Raw genomic sequence first — 25,916 nt, 5'->3', positions numbered from 1 at the left:
AGCAGCAGCTGTATGCAAAGTCAGCAAGTGTGTCCCCACTCCTTGCTGTGGTCTGGTGCCACCCCTCTCCCTCTAAGGACACAGGTACCTGTGTCCAGCTGCTCCATATAGACTTGGAGGTCTTTCCCTTCACTGGGACGTCTGAGAATAGATTGGACTTCCAAAAAGGTCTTGATTAAAAATCCCCAGGAAATCAAATAAAAACATCAGAAAAGTCTTATTTCTGAGGTCCACAAATTCAATAAAAGCAGCCGAAAGGCTTCCACCGTCGATATCCATCCACTAAAGGAGCTATACTCTAGGAACAATGCAGGCCCCGTATCTGCACTGCTTCACCCAGCTCTTTCGGGGCCACGTGGCCTCTTGATGTCCTCCTCCTTCCTGGCACCCAGGAAAAACATCCTGCCCCTTTCAAGGACAAATATCGGCTTCCTTCCAACGGCACCTCCAAATGCCCATTCAGGGTCTCCCACCTGGTTCTGGAGCTGGGCTAAGGATGAGTCTGGCTGGTAGCTGACTCAAAGGGCGCTGGTGATGCATTCCTTTGAGGCTAAACGGGTGACCAGCCCACCTCCACAAAGTTCTAGGCTGACGTATTAAGCTGTCTCCCGGAGGATGTGACCCCTCAATTCTCTATCTGGGTTCACCCTTTGTCCATAACACACACACCGTGTGAAGAGCGTGGAGGGAGGACCCCACTCTGACCCGTTCAGTGCAGAGGTGAAGAGAAAGTGGGCGGAGAAAAGCCAGGTGTTGTAAAATTTCTAAACCTCATTAAGATCACAAGAGCGCCTTGCTTGGCCTCTCTAAGGAAACAGCTCGACAATTGTGCAAGCTGCCAGTGAACAGCATTGGTAGATATATTATCCACGATAGATTTTATCTGTTCATCAGAGCTCCTGAGGGGGGTCGGGGGGTAATGACGCATTTTTTTTTTTAACCCAATTCAGATCATTAAATGGTCTTCTGGCAGCTGGGCAGGTGGCTATTTAAGGGTGCTTAAACATGTGTTTTATGAAATAGACTGCTTAGAGGCAGAAGGAGGTGGAAATGTCACACTGCTCTTGGCTTGGCTAATCTTTACTGCCCTTTCTACCGGGGGCAATGCCCCGTCTGTAGAGCAGATCCTGCCTGGCCCCGCACCAGCACTTACCAGAGTTTCCTGAAACTCCCGCCTGTCATCGATGTCATCCACCTTGTAGGACCCAGAGAGGCTCAGGTAGTAATAATAGTCCATGCTGGTGATGCCGAGGCTGTGCTTCTGTTCTGCAGAGGCGCCCTCGATGAGCTGGAGCAAGAGAAAGTGAGATGTGTGTGAGACGGCCCTCAAAGTACTCAAAGCCACCCCGTGGTTCCTGTGGCCACCGCCCTGAGCACGAGGGATGGGGCTCTCTAGCCCTGCTTTCTAAAGTGATCCCTGGTCCTCCTCTCCAAAATGTGATGGGGCTTCAGGATTTCTTCTCTCCTTATGAGAGCCCAAAGTCATCTCTGCAAGTTCTGGCTCCTAACTCTCTGACCAGACCTGCAAAACCCGAGAAGTTTCCCTCATCCAATGCGGGGAATGGTCAGCAGTGCTTCAGTGTTGAGCTCCCGTAGGAGAGTGGGAGCCTGGCCCGATTACAGTTACTTCATTCCTGCTCGACGTGCTTATGGCTGTTTAAGGTGCAGATGGCCCCTCCATTCTTCTCACTGCAGGGTGCATATTAGAAAACCACTCAGGTCCTGCACTCCAAACCAAATGACTGTCCCTGGCTTTTTATTCCACTTCTGATACCTGTGCCTTAGGTCTGAGCAAGACCCCCTTAAAGGGCTCTTGCCAGGGATGGGCTGGAAATGTTTAACCATCAACTCTTGTGGGGAAAATGGATTTGTAAGTGCTTGCCAGTTTTCATGGTGTAAATATTCCTGCCCTGACTGATTTCTAACTATGAAGAAAATGTCTCTGAAGAAAGAGATGGAAAGAGATGCGCACAGCCCATGCAAGCCAGCTCTAGCCTCTGCTGTCTCCAACCCAACAGGATTTAGGAAAATAGAGACAGTTCCTATCCACACTTCTCCATTGTGGTCAAATTCCTCACGTCAACTCAGCAACACATCCCCAAAACGGGGAACCTCATTTCCATTGCTGAGAAGTTGTAGGCCATCCCATGACATCAGATTCCCTTAGTTTTCTTTCTTCTCTCTTCAAAATCTTTTTGTCCCACCCTCTTCCTAGCTTTCTCTTTTATGTTGTTTGTTGTCTGAGAAAAAACTTTTTCTTACCTCTTTCTCAGCCTCCTCCCCAACCACATCGCATAGTCTCCCTCAGCTGCATCTTTAATACTGTTCTCTAACTCTCTTCTATCTGCAAACACATGGTGCTCTCTGCCTTCTTTGGAAGCTTTTCCTTGACTCAGTGAACTTCAAGCTGCAGAATCTACTTTTTCATCATGACTTAACCACCTGCATTCTGGCTTCCCTCTCACCAGTCTGATGAAATGACTTCCGTGACTACTTTCCAGTGGCTACATCCAACAGCCCTTCCTCGGTCCCCTGACCTCTGCCCCATCCCTCACCTGCAGGAGCTCTGATGTACCGATCCTGCTTTCGGCCCCCTGGCCTTCCCCTGACTTTCCTCTCCTAACTCACTCCCTGGTTCCTCAATGCGCAGACAGTCCCCAGGTCCCCAGCCCTGTATAGGCTTGGTTTTTCTCTCATGCTCACTGCCACAGCAGTCTCATGGATTTCACAGCTTCCACTTTACGTCAGAACCTTTAACTCCATCTTCTCCTAAGTTCATCACTTCCACAGCCCCTAGTCTGGCGGTTTCCAACCTGTGGACAGAGGACTTTTGGGAGAGGGTGTGGGAGGTAATGGGGCTGGCATTTATTGAAAGGGGTTCTGGAAACAATTAGAAACTTTGCTCTAGTGCTTAGTAGATAATATACTATGTGTGTGATACACAAAATTATTTTTTAATCATCTGTACATGCTGCTTTGATTAGTACGATTAAAAGTACGTATTACTGAATTCCAAAAGCTTTTGGCCATATATGTACTATTGCAACCAACAGATACCAACTAGGAAGAACTGTTTGCCATCATCTAAGATATCTATGTAATTGATAAGATTAAATGTGAGTGACGAACACAGTTTAACTTCCTTCTGATCCAGTCATCTTCAAGCTGGAACAAAACAAAAATAAAACAAAAAAATAGTCGCAGGCCTTTCTTCAAAGAAAATCTAATGTGGATCCCCAATACATGAAATATTAATATATAAACTCATACATAAAGAAATAGTCTATGGTATCATTATATGTTTAAAATACTTAAAAACATTTCAAAAATTGGTGAATCAGAAGATCACTGAAGACGGGGACACAATTTAAAAGCATCCTCCACCCTTCTCTAGCCCCAAAGTCTCCATGGCTTCTGAGTGTCTAAGTCAAAACTTTTAGACCTGGCATTAAAGATCCATAGCCAATGGGAGCGGGGGCAGGGGGTAGCAGGAGAGGGTAAAGAGGGAATAAATGATGATACAAAAGAAAAGAGAAAAAAAGACCTGTAGCCTATTTCAAGTCTTTCATCCAACAGTTCACCTTCGGAGACTTCTGCCCTAGCAAATTGGTTGAGACCTGGCTCACACGTCCACTTCCTTGTCCCGGCCACCTGACCTGCCTGAGCCATCTCCCCTTGAACGTTACCCTGAACCCCTAAGTAATATCGTTCTCCTTGCCGTTCCAGTCACATCTCCCCACATGAATTTTTATTTGGCAAAGAGTCAAATTTTTGTTTTGAGGTTATCAACATTTTCTTGACTACTTAACTTTTGGGAAATTTTTTGTCTTCTCACCGCAACCAGAACTTTCCCTTATGGTTATGGTCATTCATTCCCAAAATTCTTTTGCACACTGACTTACAAGTACCATTGTAATAAATACTCCTTGGCTTGCTAGACTAGATTATGTAAACCTGAGAGCTAAGAGTAACAAACAAACAAACTTAAACGTAGAGAAGGAACAGGGAAGTAGGAAAGACAAAATATAAAGGAAAAACCTGGTAAAATATGTGAAAACTCCGCTCTCCAGGGTTCCTCATCACCACCCTAGATTTTTCCAGAAGGAAGTTGGAGATCTTTCCGCCATCTGGTTCCCCACCTGGACTGAACTGGATTTCAAAGTATTTTCCCTGCAAGAAAGTGAGGGATTTCCTTCAATGGTTAGTAAACAAAAACATGATGTTCTAAATAGGCTTTAGATACAGTATATAATTCAAGGAAATTCATTAATGAGAGATACATTCTGAATTATTCCCAGTTCTGGTTTAGATTTCCTCACTTCTTCCTATCAGACAATAGTTCTACTTTCGTCCAGTCACACAATTCTGTATTGAGAGAACCTATTATTCTAGCCTGACTAAATAAGGTTTTGTTATATTCCTTGCCCATTTTCCCCAAGTAGGGGCTTTCTTGCTAAGCCGGAAGCTATAAAGAATGGGACAGAGTATCACATGGTCCCTTGATCTAACAAGAGTGAACTCTGTATGAGCCTCTCTCAGAAGAAGCAAATTTTCCCTCTGACAGACTTATTTTATTGGCTTTGAGCAAAAGCAATCCCTTTTACCTCTAGAGTATCTGAAATTCTTATATAAAATAAAAATACCTGATTATAAATAAAGTTCTTTCCAGCTAGTGTGGGTGTGGGGATTTTTGTTACTGCTGTGGTTACTATTTCTTTTTAAATTACTGCTAATAGGGAATAAAGGAAAATAAAACCTGGGAATTTAGCTGGAAAAGGTGCCCAGATTAAGTAAGTGCCATTTCCCCCCTCTCATTAGAATCTTGCTTCTCTCCACTCCTCAGAAAGGTCTAGGTGGGTAAACGAAGGAAACGACGAGAATGTGGGCATTAAGGAGGGTCAAACTGGAAAGCATGCCCAGACTAACTGTATTCACATGTAATATTTAAAAGATATGTATGCTGATGAATTCCACCATCTCAGAGCTGAATCCTGTCAGGCCACAAGTCTGGCTTGAACCATAAACTCCTGAAGGACAAGAAAAGCGCATTGCGTATTTTTCCTACTGCCCTTAGCACCTCGAACCTGCTGTGCTCCTGTTAAGTTACTTGTTGATTCCATGTATCAGAAAGGCTACAAGAGAAGGCTACTCTCCAACAGTCTATTTGTCTGAATCGGGTGACTCCTCCCCCTCCCCTCCCCCAAACAAACCCTAAAACAAGCACCCAGAAGCACCAGACGTAGAGAGGGAGCACCAATCACTGCTTTCTCAAACGACAGTGGGTCCCAAGTAAAGCTTGCTGAGCAAGACCCCCTGTGCTTCCCACTGTGACCATCCTTCACCATCCTGTCTTTTTAGCATGTTTTTCTGGAGGGGTAAATCAGTATCTGCCCCTATAATCCCCACCCCCCACCGTTCCCCATAGAGAGGAGGTGGGAATGAAACCTAGTAGGAAACACATCTGGGAAGGGCAGATGTTGTAAATGGCAAATTCTCAAGTCCTTCTAGAAGTGGTTTGAAACCTTGGTTGCCTGTTAGAGAGACCTGTGGAGCCTTTAAGAAATGCTGATGCCCAGTGTCACCTCAGACAAGTAAATCAGAGACTCTGGGAAATGGTGGCCAGACCTAAGCAGTTTTAAAAAGTCTGGGTGATTTTTGTACATGGACACAGTTGAGAACCGCTGCTCGAATGTAACAAAATACGTACACACAACTCAAAATTGTTCTATAAAAGTTAAAACTCCTAACAAGAGATCAAAATGTTTAGTTTTCTTGTAGAGCAACCTGGGAGAAAGGGGAAATTGTATAAAGACAGGATGTTGTATTTTAAAACTTAAATGAAAACAAATTTTGACTGTTGGTAATATTTTTTTCAAAGCTAGGTGCTGGATACATTGGCGTTCACTGTATTATTTTTTAAATAGTGTCTGAAATATTTCATAATATATTTGTTAAAACTTGTAAGTGGAAATATATGAATTTTTATGACTTATACTTGGTGCCTATTTTTAAAAATGAAATTACCCATACATAATCCCACCTCAATGTCACTTCTGCCTCCTCCTTCTAAGTAATAACTGCAATGATATATTCCAACTTTGACTTACAGGCACCTTAATTTTGTATTTTTAAATTACAATTTACAGTCAATATTATTTTGTATTAGTTTCAGGTGTACAGCATAGTGGTTAAATAATCATATACTTTACAAAATGATCTCCTGATATTTCAAGTACCTGCCTGGTACCATACAGTTATTACAATATTATTGACTATATTCCCTATGCTGTACCATACATCTCTCTGTATGTACCATACATCATTTTGTAACGACCAATTTGTAATTCTTAATCCCTTCACCTTTTTCACGCAGCCCACAAACACCACTCCACTCCAAAAAATCATCAATCTGTTCTCTCTCTATTTTGATAGGGTCTGCTTCTATTTTGCGTATTCTTTTATTTTTGTTCTTTAGATTCCAAATATGGTGAAATCATGTGGTATTTGTCTTTCTCTGATTATTTCACTTAGCATCATACACTATAGGTTCATCCATGCTGTCAAAAATGGTAAGATTTCATTTTTTTAATGGATGAGTAATACTTAATTGTATACATACACCACCACTTCTTTATCTGCTCGTACATTGATGGGCACTTGGCTTGCCTCTGTATCTTGGATATTGTAAATAATGCTGCAATGAACATTGGCGTGCATATATTCTTTCATATTAGTGTTATGTTTTTCTTTGGATATATATCCAGGAGTGGAATCGGGGTCATAAGGCAGTTCCATTTTTAATTTCTTGAGGAACCTTTGTACTGTTTTCCATAGTGGCCACACCAATCTGCATTCCCACCAGCAGTGCACAAGGCTTCTCATTTTTCCACATCCTCATCAACAGTTGTTGTTTGTTGATTTATTGATGGTAGCCATGCTGACAGGTTGAGGTTATAACTCATTGTGGTTTTAATTTTCATTTCTCTGATCATTACTGATGTTGAGCATCTTTTCATATATATAAACATTATCTATCTATCTATCTATCTATCTATCTATCTATCATCTATTTATATCTATTACCCATCTGTATGTCCTCTTTAGAGAAGGGTCTACTCAGGTCCTCTGCTTTTTTTTGTTTAATTGGATTTTTTGGTGTTGAATTGTATGAGTTCTTTATAAATTTTGGATATCAACCCCTCATAGGATGATGTATCATTGGCAATTATCTTCTCTCATTCTGTAGGTTGTTTTGTTTTGTTGATGCTTTCCTTTGCTATGCAAAAACTTTTTAGTTTAATGTAGTCCCATTTGTTTATTTTTCCTATTGTTTATCTTGCTTGAGGATAAATGCCAGAAAAAAAATATTCTAAGAGAAATATAGAAAACAGTATGGAGACTCCTCAAAATATTTTTAAAATTAAAAAGAAATTTAAATAGGAGATTTATTTCCTGTGTTTTCTTATAGGAGTTTTACTGTTTTGAGTTTTATATTTAAATTTTTAATCCACTTTGAGTTTATGCTTGCATATGGTATAAGAAGGTGGTCCAGTTTCATTTTTTTTCCTCACATAGCTGTTCAATTTTCCCAACACCATTTATTGAATAGGCTCTTTAACCCATTGCATGTTCTTGCCTCTTTGTAATATATTAATTGACTATGTAGGCATGAGTCTCTTTCTACACTCTCTATTCTGTTCCATTGATCTGTGTTTGTTTTTACAAGCAGTGCTGTTTTAATTACTGTAGCCTGGTAGTATAGTTTGCTATCAGTAGCATGGTACTTTCAATTTTGTTCTTCTTTCTCAAGATACCTGTGGTTATTCAGGGTCTTCTGTGATTCCATATATATTTTTGGGTTATTTTTTCTAGTTCTGTGAGAAACTCCATTGGTATTTTGATAGGAATTGCATTGATCTATAGATCATTTTGGGTAGTATGAACATTTTAATGACTTCAATTCCTCTTATCCATGAACACGTTATATGCTTTCATCTATTTGTACTTTCTTAAATTTCTTCTTCAGTGTCTTATAATTTTCCTAGTACTAGTCTTTTACTTCCTAGGTTAAATTTATTCCTAGGTATTTAATTTTATTTTTTGATGCAACTGAAAATGGGATTGTTTTCTTAGTTTCCCTTTCTAGTAGTTCATTATTGGTGTACAAAATTGCAACCAATTTTTGAATATTTATTTTGTATCCTGCTACTTTACTGAATTCATTGACCGATTCTAGTAGATTTTTGGTGGAATCTCTAAGGTTCTCTCTATACGTATTATATCACCTCTAAATAATGACAGTTTTACTTCTTCCTTTCCACTTTGGATATCTTTTATTTCTTCTTCTTGCCTGATTGCTATGGCTAAGACTTTAAGTACTCTGTTGAACAAGAGTGGTGAAAGTGGACAGTCCTGTCTTGTTGCTGATGCTAAGTGAAGTGCTTTCAGTTTTTCTCCGTTAAGTATAATGTTAGCTGTGGGTTTTTCATATATGGCCTTTATTATGTTGTGGTATGTTCTCTCTATTTCCACTTTGCTGAGAGTTTTTATCATAGATGGTGCTGGATTTTTGTCAAATGTTTTCCCGCATCTATTGATATGATCCTATAATTTTTATCCTTTATTTTGTTTATGTGGTCTATCACATTAATTGATAAGTGGATACCAAACCATCCTTGTATCCCAGGATTTAACCCCACTTGACCATAGTGTATGATACTTTTAATGGATTGCTGAATACAGTTTGCTAATATTTTTATTGAAGATTTTTGCATCTATTTTCATCAGGGATATTGGGCAATAATTTTCTTTCTTTGTTGTGTCTTTATCAGGTTTTGGAACCAGGATAATTCCAGCTTTGTAAAATGAGCTTGGGAGTCTTTCCTCCTCTTGAATTTTTTTTGGAATGGTATGAGAAGGATAGGGGTTAGTTCTTTGAATGTTGGTAAAATTTTCCCATGAATCCATCTGGGAACCCATTTGTGAACCCTACCCAGGACTTTTGTTTGCTGGGAAGTTTTTAAATTTGTGATTTGATTTTGTTGACTGTAATTGGCCTGTTCAAATTTTGAACTCCAGTCTTGGCTCCAGTCTTGGAAGATCATATGCTTCTAGGATTTATCCATTCTCTCCAGATTACCCAACTTGTTGATGTATAATTGTCTGTAGCACTTTCGTACAATTCTCTGTGTTTCTGTGGCATCATTTGTCACTTATCTTTCATTTCTGATTTTATTTATCTTGATTTTCTCTCTATTTTCTTTATGAGTCTAGTTAAAGATTTATCAACCTTGTTTATCTTTTCAAAGGACCATTCTTAGTTTCATTGACATTTTGTATTTTGTATTTTTTAGACTCTATGTAATTAGTTTGGATTGTGATTTTTATTACTTCCTCTATTCACTCCAAACTGTGTTGTTCTTTTTCTGGTTTCTTTAGATAAGGTTAGATTGTTTATTTGAAATTTTTTGTGTTTCTTGAGGTAGGCCTGCATTGCTATGAATTTCCCTCTTGGGACTGATTTTGCTCTCTCCCATAGATTTTGGGTTGTTGTGTTTTCAATTTCATTTGTCTCAAGGTATCTTTTAATATTTTCCTCGATCTCATTATTAACCCATTGCCTGTTTAGTAACATGTTATTAAGCATACATGTGTCTTCCTTTTATTTTTCTTGTAATTGATTTCTAGTTTCATAGCATTGTGGTTACAAAAAATATCTGATCAGATTTTTATCTTCTTAAATTTATTGAGGTTGTTCTGTAGCTTAACATGTGGTCTATACTGGAAAATGTTCAATGCGCACTTGAAAAGAATGTATATTCTGCTGCTTTGTGGTGAAATGCTCCGAAATTATAAATTAAATCCATGTGTTTAATGTGTCACTTAAGACTGCTGTTATCTTGTTGATTTTCTGTCTGGAAGATCTACCCAGTAATGTCAATGGGGTGTTGAAGTCCCCTCCTATGACTATACTACTGTCAATCTCTCCTTCTACATCCATCAAAATATGCTTTACGTATTTAGGTGCTTCTATGTAGAGTGTATAAATGTTTACAAGGGTTATATCCTCTTGTTGGATTGATTCTTTTACCATTATGTAATTAATGTTCTTCTTTGTCTCTTATTATTGTTTTTGTTTTAAAGTCTGTTTTGTCTGAAGTAACTATTGCTACTCCAGTAATTTTTTGTATCCATTTGCATGAAATATCATTTTCCATCCCAATACTTTGTCTGTTTGTGTCTTTTAATCTGAAGTGGGTCTCTTGTAGACAGCATATATATGGGTCTTGTTTCCTTATCCATTCAGTTATCTTATGTCTTTTGTTCAGAGCATTTAACCCATTTGCATTTGAAATGATTATTGATAAGTATGTATTTATTACCATTTTATTACACATATTCATGCCCCTCCCCTTCATTTTTCTTTCTTCTTCTTGAATTAGTCCCTTTAACATTTCTTGTTACACTGGTCTGGTGGTGATAAGCTTCTTTAGTTTTTTCTTGTCAGGGAAGCTTTTTATTTCTCCTTTCATTTTAAATGATAGCTTTGCTGGGTTGAGTATTCTTCATTGTAGGTCCTTGCTTTTCATCTCTGAATACTTCATGCCAATGTGTTCTAGTCTGAAAATTTTCTGTTGAGAAATAATATGAATCTTACACAAGTTCCCTTGTAGGTAACTGCCTGTTGATGCTTTTAAGGTTCACTCTTTGTTTTTAACCTTTCATATTTTAATTATAACATGTTTTGGTGTGGGAGTCCTTGGGTTCATCTTGTTTGGGACTTCCTGTGGTTCCTGGACTTGTGGGTCTTTTTCCTTCACCAGGTAAGGGAAGTTTCCAGTCACTACTTTTCCAAAAAGGTTCACATTCCCTTGCTCTCTTTATTTTCCCTCTGGTACTCCTACGATGTGGATATTGTTATGCTTCATGTTGTCCCAGAGGTCCCTTAAGCTATCCTCATTTTTTAAATCCTTTTTTATTTTTGCTGCTCTGATCTTTTTCTGCTGCTTTGTCTTCTAATCTCTGATTCAGTCCTTTGCTTTATCCAATCTCCTATTGATTCCTTCTAGTGTGTTCTTCATATCAGTTGCTGTGTTCATCATTTCTGACTGGTTCTTTTTTTTATGATTTCTACATCTTTTTTTATGCTTACTATCCCTTTGTTGACATTCTCACTGAGGTCATCCATTCTTCGCCTAAGTTCCTTGAGCATTCTTATAACCATAGTTTTAAACTCTATATCTGGTAGATTGCTTGCTACCATTTCATTTAGTTCCTTTTTTTTCAGGGGATTTCTGCTGTTCTCTCATTTAGGACATGTTCCTTTGCCTCCCCCTTTTGGCTTCCTCTCCTTATTTGTGTATTAGGTACATCTCCTATGTCTCCCAGGCTTTGTAGGGTGGCGTTATGTAGCAGGCATCCTGCAGGGCTCAGTGGAACAGTCTCCCTGATCATCTTAGCTGGGTGCTCAGGAATGTCCCTTGTGTGGGTTATGTGAGCCCTCCTGTTGCAGGTGAGTGTTGATTGCTATTGGCCCTCAGGTTGGCTGACTATAGGGATGTACCCTGACCACAGTGTATGAGAGTGCTGTGCAGAGTCTGACCCCTAGAAGCAGAATTTGCCTAGCAGGTTCTGATGTCTGCCAAGAGTCCTCTGCCCCCCACCCCCCGCCTTTGAGTATGCTGTTTGTAAAGCTAACTGGATTGTGTCTGATGTTGTCTGAAGCCAGCCTCTAGGTGTGTTGGATCTGGGGCCTCTTGGGAAGGACTCTAGTGCAGGTCAATGTCGTATACTGCCTATGACCAGGTTGGCCTCCTCTTAGGAGTTACAACACAATCCACGGTTGGTAACTGCCTGTGCTAGGCCTGTGTGTATGTGGGAGGGACCAAGCCACATACTGAGGCCAACTGTCACTAGTACCAGGCCTGGGGCAGATCAGCAAAAGACCCAAAGCACTCCAGGATCTGCAACTGCCTGCCGGCTTGCTGATTATTTAGGCTCAGCCTTTGAAACAATATCAGGAAGTACATGAGTTGTGTGAGGTAGGGTTTCAGTGAGTCGCCAGGTAGAGGCAAATAGTAGGTACTAGGTTAATACAGATTCAAACTTGGCACAACTGTTGGGTCTGAGGCCACTCACCAAAAGTGTTAGGGTACACTAAGGTCAGCTGCCACCCAACTGGGGACTTCAGACCTTTGGGATGGAGCAGGGTTTCAGGGAGTCATTAGGGTGGGGCCAGTAGAGTTCATCAGGCTAAAACGGATTAAGATTTGGCCAAGGGGAGGGAGGGCTTTGCACACAAACAGAGGCATCTGTCAAGTATGAGTGAACAAATGGCCCTTGCCCTAAAGCCACACAACTTAGTCTTTCCCTGTGTGTCGCTGAAACTCCCTGAGCTTGCTCAGAATTCTTTGAGAGTTTTTCATGAATGCCTAAAATAAGGGCCCAGACTGGCCACTGCCAAGAGATCCCTTCACCAGTTGCAAGCTGGCAGGGCAGGGACTCAGGGAGTTGGCAGGGCAGGGCCAGCCGACTCCCCAGGCTAATGCCCTATGAAGGGGAGTGCTCGACCCAAGAAAGATGGTGTTTGTGGGCAGTACAGGCAAAGGACTCAGCACAGAGACATTGGTGGCTGTCCCTCCAGCCCTGTTCCCAAAGTCATACAACCCATTTGCTCCCTGTACAACTCCAGTTCCCAGTGAGCTACATTCCCCCAACAAATGAGACTTTTTGAGCTGGCCCTTTAAAAGGGCACCTGGGTTTACAGCCGTCTCCCATATCACTTGGGCAGATAGAATTCCTGTTGATTTTCATAGCCAGACATGATGTGGGGTCCTCTTCCTGGTACTGGTGCTTTAGGCCGGGGAGCCCAGCATGGGGTTGAGACTCCTTAGGAGAAACCTCTGCAGCTGAGATAACCCTCTGTATTCTCAACTGCCTCACGCAGCTGCAGGGCCTGCCCGTTTCACATCTCCACCCTTCCTACCAGTCTCAACATAGTTCCTTCTGTATATCCTTAGTTATAAGACTGTGTTCAACTAGTCTTCGGATGGTTATCCAGGTTGATTGTTGTATGATTTAGTTGCAATTTTGTATGGTGCTGGGAGGAGGTGAATGCAACTTCCACATACTCCACCACCATCTTGGATCCTCAATCCTTAATTGTTTTATATAATGTGCATTTTAAAAGAAAAATTGAACCATGTTGCAAATATTGCTCCTTAACCTATTTTTAAAAATTTAACAATATATTGCTATTATCAATAACTTTTTAAATACTTCATTATTACAAGGAACTTAGATACTGTGTCCTAAAAGTATTGCTGGCTCAAAGACAATGAGCATTTTCAAGTTTGACAAAGACAGCCAAATTGCTCTCCTGGGGAAATGTGTCCATTTTCAACCAACAGTGTCTTGTCACTGGTATTATCCATCTCCCTAATGTTTGCCCACCTGAGGACAGAAAAATGATATATGGTTTTAATTTACATTTTTCTCATTGTTTATAGAACAACTTTTGATGCCTATTACATGTTACTATGTGTGTGAACTGCCCATCCATACTCCTTCCCGTCTTTTCATCAGGATTGTATAACATCATTTTGTAATCAGAAAAATAATAATTGCTGGGTATTTTTGTTTTGTTTTACAAAAATTGACGAGTGTATCATCCTTGTCCAAGGGTAAAGAATCATTTGTATTGGAAAAATCAAAATAAATATTGATTTAATTATTTTCTGGTCTCTAATGAAGGCAAACGAGAGGGGATGGGTAACAAGAGAAGTGAATTTGGTCAAGTCCCTTTTTACAAAGCAGATGGAGTTGAAATGAAAAAATGGTCAAATAAAAAATTCATTCACATCTTATTTCCTACTGCATTACCTAGAAACTTCTTCCAGATAACACAACCCAGGCATTGAGCAAAGAAATAAGACAGGTCAACAAATGAATAAATAGTTTGAATAATATTGAACAGCAAGGAGAATGAGAGCAATTCTGACAGATATAAGTCACCAGGGAACTTAACAATTACTGTGTGAGAACTTAAATAAGAATTCGCTTTGAAAGTGGAAGCCTCCTTACAAAATAGAAGGGTGAAAAAAATTATTTTTCTCCAAAATTCCCCTTATTTATTTTAAAATGGTCCGACATCAGTCTTACTCCCTGAACGCTTTACTGCCAGACACAATCTATAAGATGCAAAACCTACATAAATCAAAGCCACTGGGAAAATACTCATTTTTTTGGAAATGGGGCTTTTTGTCAAGGGGAATATATTTATTTTCATCCTTGCGAGTCTTCCAATTCTCAGGAGATACTAAGACAAAAAAGCGTTTTCATAGGCATTCATGATAATGCCTTTGGCTGATGTTTTCGTTAACTTGGGTAAGTGGTCCAGTCAGGAGGAGATCTGCCAGGTTAAGTGCAATCATTTGGGGGCACTATTATGTTACATGAATATACATAAAACAAACAGAGCTCACTATCAGGGGTGGGGGAAGCAGTCAGCCTACTTTACCTGACAGAGAGGAGGAAGTTTCTCTCTCCAAGGTGCCCGATCAAAGTGTTTATTCCCTTCATTTTCCACAGGCCCAGTCCGTGAAGCGAAAGCAATGCAGGACGGCTTTGCAATCTAGTCGACTCATTTCTTTGTCTGGGAAAGAGGTCCTTTCTCCAGGACACAAATTAAACTCTTCTAGCACCAAAGCTGACACTTCTATCAATTTTTATTTCCCTTAGTAAGGCAACTCAAGTTGAGAACTATTTTAAAAAATTATCTGCTTTACATACCGGGGTTCAAAAATAGCTTCAGGTAAAGGGCAAATTGAAGCCTGACAGCATGCCGCTAGAGAAAATGAGGGAAAGATTGAAAAGGCAGTGTCCTGATGACATGCGGTAAGTCCTTGGGGACACTGGACATAAATCAGGAATTGCCACAGGATCAGCCAGGCGACGCTTAGGGGAGAGACTTACGAATCGGCTGGAGTTGTTGTTCCGCACAGTCTTGGCATTCCCGAAGGCCTCCAGCAGCGGGTTGGACTGCAGGATAATATCCTTGACGTGCTGTCAGCACAAACAGACCAGGGGTTAGGACAGTGCAAACACCTGCCACACCGTGCAAAGCCCAATGTTCCTTGAGGACCTGGTTTCTTAACATGGTCAAGGTGACAGGCCTCAAAATCCTTTTGTCCCTATGGTTTCTGGAGGATTTACTCTTTCCGTTCGACAGGCTATTTAACTTGTTAGTGGCTGCCTACTCCCTTGACTTGATGCAGGATTCCCAGAGCCAGGGTGCCACCAGTACATCACGCTCTACAAACGTTCCCGGACTGGGCTTCCACTCCAGATGTGCTTGACCCTGCACTCTCTGGTGTGCGGGACTCACAGCAGGAAGACAAGTGAAGCATGAAGGGGCGTCTCCTTGCTGTCTAGATCAGAATCTTTACTGTTACCATTCTTTCTCTACCCAACTGCTCTACCTGCCTATTGCAGCCCTCTTTACTGCAAGCGACAGAAACCTTAAGGGAAATTAAATAGTTTCTCCTCCTCAAACAAGGTTGTAGACAGAGTTTTGTATTTCTCAGACTTGCATATGAACAAATCATCTTGGTATCTTGTTAAAGTGGAGATGGGGATTCAGCACGTATGAGGCAGGATCTGAGAGTCTGCATTTCTAACCAGCCCCCTGGTGCAGCTGGTTCTGCCAGCATGGAGCCATATTTTGAGTGGTAGGGGCCAACGCTGGCTTGTATGGAACAATTCCTGGCCTACTGGAAGACAAGAATTTGGGTTTCAAATATCCTAGTTCTATGCCAGAGTGAAAAGTGTGCAAAACATCCCATGGGCAAGATAGTTCAACAGATAAGAGTTGATGTTGGAGAGGTCTTTCAACAAGTGAATCATTTCTCTACTTCTAATTATTCACATGCTATGGTTAAACACGTTCCAGAAATAACAAGTCTTTGGTTTGTGCTCTGTAGCTACTGACTAATTTCAAGCCAGGAGCTTTGTATCATTGTTCTCATAGGAAAATAGGAAGAGAAAAGTCAACATTAAATGTCTGCAATCTGGCCACTAAGTCATGGTCTGGAGAAGAGGACTAGATTAAGACACTAATGACTAATAGACTATGTAACAGCCAAAGTGTTCCCTTTGGCACCCTCCTGAACAGTCAGAAGAGGAAGAGCTGGAATTCCAGGGACCAGGGAAATGTCCTTAGCAATGACACCAAAGGCAAATATTGGGTGGTCCTCTATGGGGTTAGTTTCAATGGTTAGAAACATTACTTCCCAGCCACCTATTCTCCTTTAAAAACTCATGGATTTATATAAACTTTGCTTTGCTTTGTAAAGTTAATTTTGACGCTAACCTTTTATATCTGTTTTGCCTATCAGACATGCCTATCCCAACTTATCAACACTTAGCTTCTTGCCTTTTTTAATTACTGACTGGTTAATTGAGAATCTTTATGCATGTATCCATTCATTCATCCATCCATCCAGCCAGCCAGCCAGCCAGCCAGCCACTATCAATATGTCCAATAGAATTTTCAGTAAGTACACTAGGAAAAAGAGAATGAGCAAACTACAGTAAAGGAACAGCACCCCTCCCCCCAAACAAAATAGCATCCTGGATTCCTGTCTCCATATCAATATTCTAAGGAGAAGGTGTGATTATATCAATGGAAAAAAGCAAGTGGACTGCACCACACCAATCCGGGTTCTTGAGCTGCACTCACTGCCAAATATGGGAGCCATAAGCCAGATGTGGCTTCGATCTAAATATGGCTAGTCCCAAATGAGACATGCCATAAGGCATGTAGAATACACACTGAATTTCAAAGATTTTGCACCAAAAAGAATGTAAAATATCTCATCAATTTTTAAATATTGATTGTAGGCTGAAATGATAATGTTTTGGATATGTTGGGTTAAATAAAATAGATTTTTAAAATTAATTTCATAGGTTTGTTTTTACTTTTTTTAAAATGTGGCTACTTGAAAATTTTAAATTCTGTATATGACATGCACCACACAGTGCTGCTCTACATCTTCCTTTCATTCAGCATAAACAATTATGTGTAGTACATAATATTTGATAATAATAACAAATGGCTATGTTGCTGGTTTATGTATTTACTATATTATATATCCTGTTGTTATTTTAAAGTGTTCTCCTTCTCCTTATTAAAAAAAAGTCTGTTGTAAAGTATGCTGTGTTACACCAGCAGCAGCCTCATACCTCTCATGTTCATCACATCTCTTGACTGCACTATTTTCTCTTGTGCTTGATTTAATCTCATACTGTTTTGTACGAAACAGACTTTGCATGAAAAGCAAGGACCTACAACCTAGATTGCTCCGTCCAGCAAAGCTGTCATTTAGAATCAAAGGGCAGCTGAAGTGCCTCCCAGACAACGTGAAGCTAAAGGAGTTCATCATCACCAAGCCCTTATTATATGAAATGTAAAAGGGACTTATTTAAGAAAAAGAAGATAAAAACTACAAACATTAAAGTGGCAATAAATTCACAACTATCCACAACTGAATATAAAAAACTAAATAAACAAGCACAGCAGGAACAGAATCATAAATATGGAGATCATTTGGAGGGATATCAGTTGAGAGGAAAAAGGGGAAGAAAGCGGGGGAAAGATGCAGGCATTAAGAAGTACGAACTGGTAGGTACAGAATATAGACAGGGGATGTTAAGAACAGCAAAGGAAATGGAGTAGCCAAAGCATTTAAATGCATGACCCATGGACATGAACTAAAGGAGGAATTCCTGGAGGGAATGGGAGGTACTGGGTGGAGCGGGGAAAGGAGAGAAAATTGGAACTTAATAGCACAATTACAAAATATATTAAAAAAATAAAACATCAAAATTGAAACAAAAATACATTTTCTTAAGCAGAATTAATGAGCTAAAGGTGCATGCATGTAGATTTGCTAGAGTTTACTGAAATACCCTTCAGAAAAGTACACTAGTTCATGCTCCTACCAGGAATGCATGAGAGGGACTACGAGAGGGACTAAGTGTCTTTTACACATGGAATGTTTAAAACACTACAATATCTTTGTCATTTTCATGGTTAAAGAGTGTTTCGGTATAGTTTTAATCTACACTGCTCTTATTATCATGAAGGTGAGCAAATTTTCATTTTATGAATCATTTATCCTTCCTTTTCTGAGTTGTCTTTCATGCTCTTTGTTTTTATTTTTCTTTTGGAATTTTATCTTTGTACTGAATTATAGGAGTTCATTCTGCATTGGCATCTCTATCTCTTAAATATGATGTTTCTTTGCAAATTTCAAATTTCTTGGTTATAGAGCCACTAGCTTTCCTGTGGAAGAAAAATTCTTTTTCAAACAGCAAACGGAGTTTCTTACATTTCACATAGGACGGGGTCTCAGCATGGGCCATGGCACAAACTCACCTGGACTTTGGGGCCCCCTCCAGACACCCTGGAGATGTAACTCATGATGTATTTGGCCGCCACCGTCTTTCCAGCACCACTTTCACCACTGAGGAAAAAAAGACAAAAATACCCACCCATGAAGTGGATTACAACCAGCTCCCTGCCCTCTGACCACCCCCACTACCAAACAAAAAAGAGGTAGAAAGGAATTCAGTAAAAAATGCACAGCACTGATTGAGAAAGGCAAATCATGGCAGGATCCGGTCACCCCCATGACTTGTATGAGTAATATTAACATAGCGTGTGGACCAGGGCTTCATAAGCATCATTGTGTACGTGATAGACAATTAAGCATTCTAAATGCCCCATAATAGGGGGAAAACTTGGGGACATTATGAAATGTCAGAATGATGGAACGTACAAAAATTACAACTGACAAGAAGAGTGCAAATATAGGAAGGAAGCATATGAAGTAATGTTAAGTGAAATAAATCCAACTCAAATTATATATAAAGCAGGTTCCAAAAATGTAAAGAAAAGAAGTATATAAGAAAAGAAGACTAGAACTAACACAAAATATTAGCAGAGGTTTTGGTAAATAAAAAGATATCATGGGGACTTCTTTCAGTTCATTGTTTACCAAATATATAGTAACGCATAAATTACTTCTATAATTAAAAAAAGGAAAAGGTAGATACTCTCAGGTTTCAACTGACATGCCTTGAAGTGATGCAACTTTAAAACTGAAGTTCTAAAATTAAATGATGAGGCAACATTAATCATATCCTGAATAACAAAGACTACCTTCCGTTTTGTGGCCTTACTGCATAGGGAAACCCTTTTGTTGGTATAGACTGCATGTCAAAATACCCATTCTTCCTTCAAAATTCCCTTGAATTGATGATGACCTCAATTCAAAACACTCAGTGCAAAACATGTGTAGTCAGTCAGATGTCTCATCTTTCTATTGGTAGCCTTTGTGTTACCATGATAGGATTAAAGGAATCCATACCATGAAAAGTGGTGAGATTTAGGATGAAAAATTTGGACAATATTTTTCTCTGCAGTTGGTGATCAAGAATTTTAGGGTGTAGAGCAATTTTTTTGTCTTTAAGGACCACCCAACATAATGAATCATAATCAATTACTTAGTTACTTTAAGAGAAGAGAAAACATTTGCTTAGGGTACAATCTAAGCAGCTGACCCTTACCCCCAAAAAGGACACTGAAATATATTTTGGAAAAGTTTAATATTTCAAAAACAAACAAATAAATAATTAAAGTAGTCATAATGGCAAAACTCAGAACTTTGTTCAACTTTCTTAAACTAATTAGAGGGATAATGGGGAAGAATGGTACTCTGTAAGGACCTCGAAGGTCTGAATCCATCTGAGCAGTTCATTCACCATCCTAGTACTCAGCGCCTGGCTTCTGTCTGGGTCACATGAAGTTTCATAAGGAAGATAAGGTGGCAGGCAGAAAACCAAACCGAAATTTCAGAAGGTGGATATGGGGCAAGTAGAAAACCAGTGAGTCTGAGATGATATGTCATACAACTTACAAGGAACAAACTTACTCACAGGCAAAAATATAGTATGAAAATATCTCAGCTCCATGAGGAAATTATCTGTTTAAATGAGCCATATAATTAGATGATTTATATGCTAGACCCTGGGTCAAAACATACACTTTTGTTCATTTTTAGCACTGGTTTTGTCAACAATGAAACTTCATTTTTTAATTTCGTAAATAATGTGAACACTCAAGAATACTGGAAACTTCCAGAGTACAATGGTACAACCACCCAATACAATATCACACAATTAAAACAATTAGAGAACTATGTGACAGCCCTGGCTGGTGTGGTTCAGTGGATCGAGTGCCCACCTGCAAAACAGAAGGGTCACTGGTTCGATTCCCAGTCAGGGCATATACCTGGGTTGCAGGACAGGTCCCCAGGAGGGGATACACCAGAGGCAACCACACATTGATGTTTCCCTATCTTTCTTCTTTCCTTCCCTTTTCTCTAAAAGTAAATAAATAAAATCTTTGTTTAAAAAAGAAAACTACATGACAAGATAAAGACAATGCAACTAAAGTGGCAACATAAACAGAATAATTATATCTGTAGTGCAGTAAAATAATGTGTGGACAAAAATGGAAATGGAACAAGGAAAAAATATTTGACTTGTTGGGAGGCTGGTATCTGGATGACTCTTGTTTCTTTTGATGTGATTTTTATTAATGATTACATTTTTGAGACAGACAATTACCCATATACAGTATTTCAGATTTTTAAAAACAGCATTGCCAGAAAGAGTGGGATTATATATCACAGTGATAATCAACAAGGATCAATTTATTTATCTAATTACTCAAGTTCCTATCCCATGATGAGTAAACATATTTTCATTTTAGAATTCCTTACAGCAAACTATGTGTGCAAGTGTATGCACATGCAAGTGAAAGAGAGAAGGGGAAATAACAAATTCTATATAGTATTCTGAAATAAAAGTATAGTGATTCTCCCACTGTGTCTTTTGCTAATGGTGTGATCAGACATAAAATATTTTTTCTCTTTTACTGGAAGTAAAAGAAAAGAATAACAATGGAAAGTAACTCATTTCATATATTTAAAAAAGTATGCCAGATCCAATAATAGGACATCTACGTTCTCAGTATTGTGATTTTTCAGATTTAAAATAATTAGTACTGGCTGAACGCTGATCGGAATTTTCATTTCTTGGTTTCAATTTACAGACTTAAAAAGAAGTTTTATTGATCAGAGGCCGGTAATTTGTCCAGAATATGGTACAATAATAGAAGGTTAGATAATTACTTGAAGCTTACAGTATATATAAACATGATTATACTGGACTTTTGGTATGGGAAAATATTGTTTCTTCCCCTGGACTAAAACCCAGGTTAAAAGAATATGAAGGTATCAGACAAATTCTATAGCACAGCGACCTCTTTGTTGAATTGTGATACTTTGGTTCGCAGGCAAGCACTCAATCCACTGAGCCACACAGGCCAGGGCACTTTGTTCAATTGTGTACTTGTGAAGTACATATATGTGTGTATAATAATGTATATGTATATATAAAATTTCTTTTAAGTTGTTCTGATCAGCGGTTGATAAAAATGGTCAGCAGACAGTTGAAAATGTGAGCCTGACACACAGAGGAAGGTTCAGGATAACGACACAATGACGTGAGTGATCAGCGTGTAAAACAGAGTTGAAATGGTGACAGTGGGTGAGACTACCAAGGACTATGTATGACAAAGCCCAGGCTGAGCTAGGACCTTGAGGACAGCGGTGGCCACTCTTTGTTCCCACTCAAGCACATCCCCCGCCTCCTCTTTCCTGGCAACATCCTGATTCGGTTCTGGTGTCTGTCCTGGCACACGAGGCACAGGGACGCTGGTCCCATTCTCAGCAAAGACTGTCTGCATCTGATCCCCCCAGCAATTGTCTGGAGTCCATATTAACAAAGTTGCCCGATTAGACTAAAGGGAAGGACTAATAGGAGAGGTTTCTCTCTTCTCTAGGAAATAAGGAAGAACATTCTTTCTGATCACCACTGGAAATCACCTGGAACTGCCACAGGGAACCAATCTTAGGATGTGTAAACTGTGAAGCAGAGGAGGCAAAAAGAACCTTGGTCTTTGATGGCGTCAGTGGGCCACTGAGCCAACCAGCTGTGGGGTCTGCACAACCTCTGCAGATTTTCTTAGGCGAGATGACTTTCCTTAATGTCTAAGCCAGCTGAAAGCAAGTTAAACGAAATGAGGACCACGGCCATTTCAGGAGCATGCTGAAGAAGCAGCTCCTCAAGGAGAACGCGATGGGAAGGTGAAAGAGGCACAAGTAGAAGCAGGAGGATAGAGGTGGTGTCATGAAGCTCAGGGACTTGGGGGTCAACTGTGTCAGTGTGGCGGGAGATCAATGAGACAATGAAGTTCTGAAAATTCCCACTGGGATTTATTCTTTTTGACCTTATGGTTTTGATGTAGGGACGTCCTAGAATTGAACTTGACTTTTATTCAAAGGGTTTAACCCAAGGATAAAAAAAATACAAGGATAGCTTTAATAAAATGACCTTTTGTAAGTCTCAAGTTACAAAAGGTGATCATATTAGTGATGGAAAACTCGTCCAGGAAATTGAAAAACAACATCAATTCCGAAGGAGACTGGTGGTTGCCCATCACAGATTGGTGGTTGCCATGGGCGAGGGGCTGCGAGTGGGTGAAATGGGTAAAGGAGGTCAAAAAGTACAAATTTCCAGTTATAAAATTAAAAAGCCATGGAGATGTAATGTACAGCAGAGTGACTACAGTTAATAATTCTGTGTTGCATATTAGGAGACTGTTAAGAGAATAGATCTTAGAAATTCTTATCACAAGAGAAAAATTTTATAATTAGCTATGGTGATGAATGTTAACTAGACTTATTGTGGTGATCATTTCACAATATATACATTTATCACATCTTCTTATATACCTGAAACTTATATAATATGTTCATTATATTTCAATAAAAAGAAAACAGCAAACTAAAATATTCTGGATGTAGTAATTGTAGCATGTGTCCATCAAATGTTTAATGCACATCAGGAACTATCGTGAGGGCTTTACATACATCACTCATTTAATGTGAGTAATAGCCCTGGGAGGTAAGTGCCATTCTTACCCGCATTCGTTGACGATAAATGTTAATCAACTTGTCCAGAGACACATAGCCAGTGAGGGGCATTTCTAGGAAAGGACTTGAGACAGTCTGACCCACTGCTTCAGATGAGGGCATGCATTTAAAATCTGAATGTGAGTTAGATAGTTAATTAAAATCTGCAACATTTCCCAAAGTAACTCCATGAATAGCACAGTGTATAATATAATCAAATTATAACCACTTCTGAATCTTTACAGATACATATCCTTTAAGTAAGGCTGCCAAAAACAGTTATTATCTCACACACGGTTGAAACTAACAAATAATAGCCTGCCTGCACCAGTGTGATCACAAGACAAGATGCGATCGAGAATGGGAATCTCATCAAATAAGGTTCTGGACAGACTTCTCTGAAGACTCAATTCCCACACTCCCTTCCTGACAGCTCTATTGGGTCTGCCAACAGATGAAGTCTGAGGTGAAGCATCTCTCTTGCCTGAAGAGAAAGGGGTGATCAGTCGAAACCTTGTAAAAACACTGAAAAATAAATCATAAAACATGCAATGGCTAAATGTATAAAATGCAAAATGAAAGAGTCATGCCAAAACTACTGAGTAAATGATAAAGATTCAGTCTTTAACATAATGAGGAAAGTGTGAACAAGACCAAGAGCTACTATTTCTTCTCAGTCAATTAGTATTGTCAAGCAGACAAATTTTACCTATAGAGATAAAGGCCCCATGGCAACGCTCTTCTTGGCCCAGCCCAATGCAATCAGAGGAACTCCCTGTATAGTATGAAGGCCAAGCCTGAACCCCAGCTCAGCTACTCATTAGCTCTGAAATTCCAGCAGATATTTTACATCACTCCTAAACAGTTTTTTAAAAATATTTATGTATATTTCCTTACTCGGTTTCCTTATATTCCTCTAAGGTAGTAATCACCATTTTGCAGATGAAGTGGCCGAGGCTTATGGAGGTCACACGCATTAGACAGAACAGAGTAAAGAATCCACCCTGTGACTCAACCCCAGAGATCTTTCCACTACACAACGTGACTGTGGGTGGTAACGGATTAACAACCAGATAACCTGACACCTGCTGACTCAAAGAAGCAGAGAAGTGGAAAGAGTATAATAGTGGATCAGGCAGCCCTACCTTAGAGCACGGCTTTGCCGCATTTCAAACCTGAGATGTTTAACATGTTCCATATCTCTCTGAGACTCAGTTTCTTGGTCTGCAAAAAGGAGGGTAGTAATTCCTAGTTTGCCAGGTTGTAAATGACATACCGGTGAGTAAAAGATGTCAAGACACACAGCAACTATCCAAAAAAAAGTGAACTCTTATGATTATAGATAACATATTAATTAGCAAATGAGTCAGCCCTCTTTGAGCAACACTCTGACTGATGATGAATGCATTTCAGCCATCACAGGCTACAAGGTACTATTTGCAGTGAGCTTGGGGGGAAAGATAGATTGAGGCCCTGCTCTCAGACCCCAGCGCGAGGGCAGTCCTCATGCAGACTCCGTCTGCAGTCAGGGGCGTGGGCGAACAGGACCCCCCCAAAGCCAGGCCAGGGGGCCTCAAAGGCCAATCAACACTCCTGGGATAACAAGAAATTGGGTGGACCAACAGAAACAGAAAAGAGTTCCAGTACTAATAGTAAAAGTTCCTGAAATACAACAAAGACAGGAAGATGACTTGAGAATCTGCGAGACACTTGTTGGTGCTTAGGTAGACACAAAACACAAGCCAAATATTAGAGTTGCTCTGATTTTTAAAACCTTCTAATTTTTAATCTTCACTGCTGTAAATATTAAGGCTTTCAAATGAAAAATGTCTTTTGAAGCAGATAGGTCAGAAATCTTAGATCCAATAGTGTCGACTATCTCCTTTTCTGCTACCAAAATTCTCATATTCTATGAGTCACCAAATCCTTTTGATGTACATTCAAAATACCTTTCATGTCTTTATTTATCCTTTAAAAAAACATTTATTCAGCACGTATTCAGGATACAGTCTACAAGACTTTGCAAACTGGTGTCGGACACATTAAAGACAGAATGCCCTACTCTGCAGAAAAATCTGCCTTAGAATATTGCAAGCAAAAAAAAAGAAAATTAGAAACTGCACTAAATGTAATGCTTTCATATTGACATTACTTTTTTTTTTTTTTTTTGAAACTGACTAGGACAGCAGGAGCTGATGCAGGCCAAAAGTGACAGAAATTCATTTTTGGTGGAGCAGTAAAACTACCACATAAATGTTCTCCAAGGCCTCGTAAATCTCCATAGAGGTCAGTTGACAAGGACTTCAGAAATGCCTCTGGCCACATGGCTAAGATCTTGTCTGGTGATATAGAAATGGTAGAGAATTGGAGGAAAACTTGCTGTTTCTTTCCCTTTTACCACACCAGATCATTTTATTAAAGAAATTTGCACAGAAGTCTCTGATAGATCTAAAAATATAGGATAGGTAATTCTAAAACACAAATCCAAATTCTGGATTTGAGAGGAAAAAAAAAGTGATGAGCTACGTAGATACTGGTTGCTTATTCACTGAGCTCGCACATGTCTTCAGGTGTTTATCATTGTCAATGATACTAGTGCTCCTATAGCGGTGGCATTCTTCTCTTGCCACTGCCGGGAGTCCACGTTAATTTCCTGCTCATTTATTGCTTCATAAGCATATTGAGTGCCACACATCAGTTTCCTCTTTGCCTTTCCAAATCAGGTCATGCCCTCTATAACCTCACAAGATACTTGGATTCTCTCAAGATCCTATCTGTTTTCTCCCAACAGCCCTATCTTGGTGAACAAACTTT

General features: G+C 39.6%; 1 protein-coding gene across 1 annotated transcript in view; it reads right to left on the bottom strand.

Annotated features, from left to right (window-relative positions):
- MYO1E (myosin IE) overlaps window positions 1-25,916 on the bottom strand; it is a 190,957-nt gene that overhangs the window by 69,373 nt on the left and 95,668 nt on the right. Inside the window, exons 5-8 of the mRNA XM_054565347.1 lie at window positions 18,437-18,524; window positions 14,974-15,063; window positions 4,039-4,170; window positions 1,154-1,288 (exon numbers count right to left, since the gene is read on the bottom strand). Of these exons, the coding sequence (XP_054421322.1) occupies window positions 1,154-1,288; window positions 4,039-4,170; window positions 14,974-15,063; window positions 18,437-18,524 (445 nt within the window). The remainder of the gene's footprint in view (window positions 1-1,153; window positions 1,289-4,038; window positions 4,171-14,973; window positions 15,064-18,436; window positions 18,525-25,916) is intronic.

The sequence above is a fragment of the Pteronotus mesoamericanus genome, unplaced genomic scaffold (genome assembly GCF_021234165.1).
Source record: "Pteronotus mesoamericanus isolate MK-2021 breed Mesoamerican mustached bat unplaced genomic scaffold, CSHL_Meso_final contig_164, whole genome shotgun sequence".
Lineage (NCBI taxonomy): Eukaryota > Metazoa > Chordata > Mammalia > Chiroptera > Mormoopidae > Pteronotus > Pteronotus mesoamericanus.
Note: the sequence above shows the minus strand (reverse complement) of the source record. Positions and strands in the feature narration are given on the sequence as shown.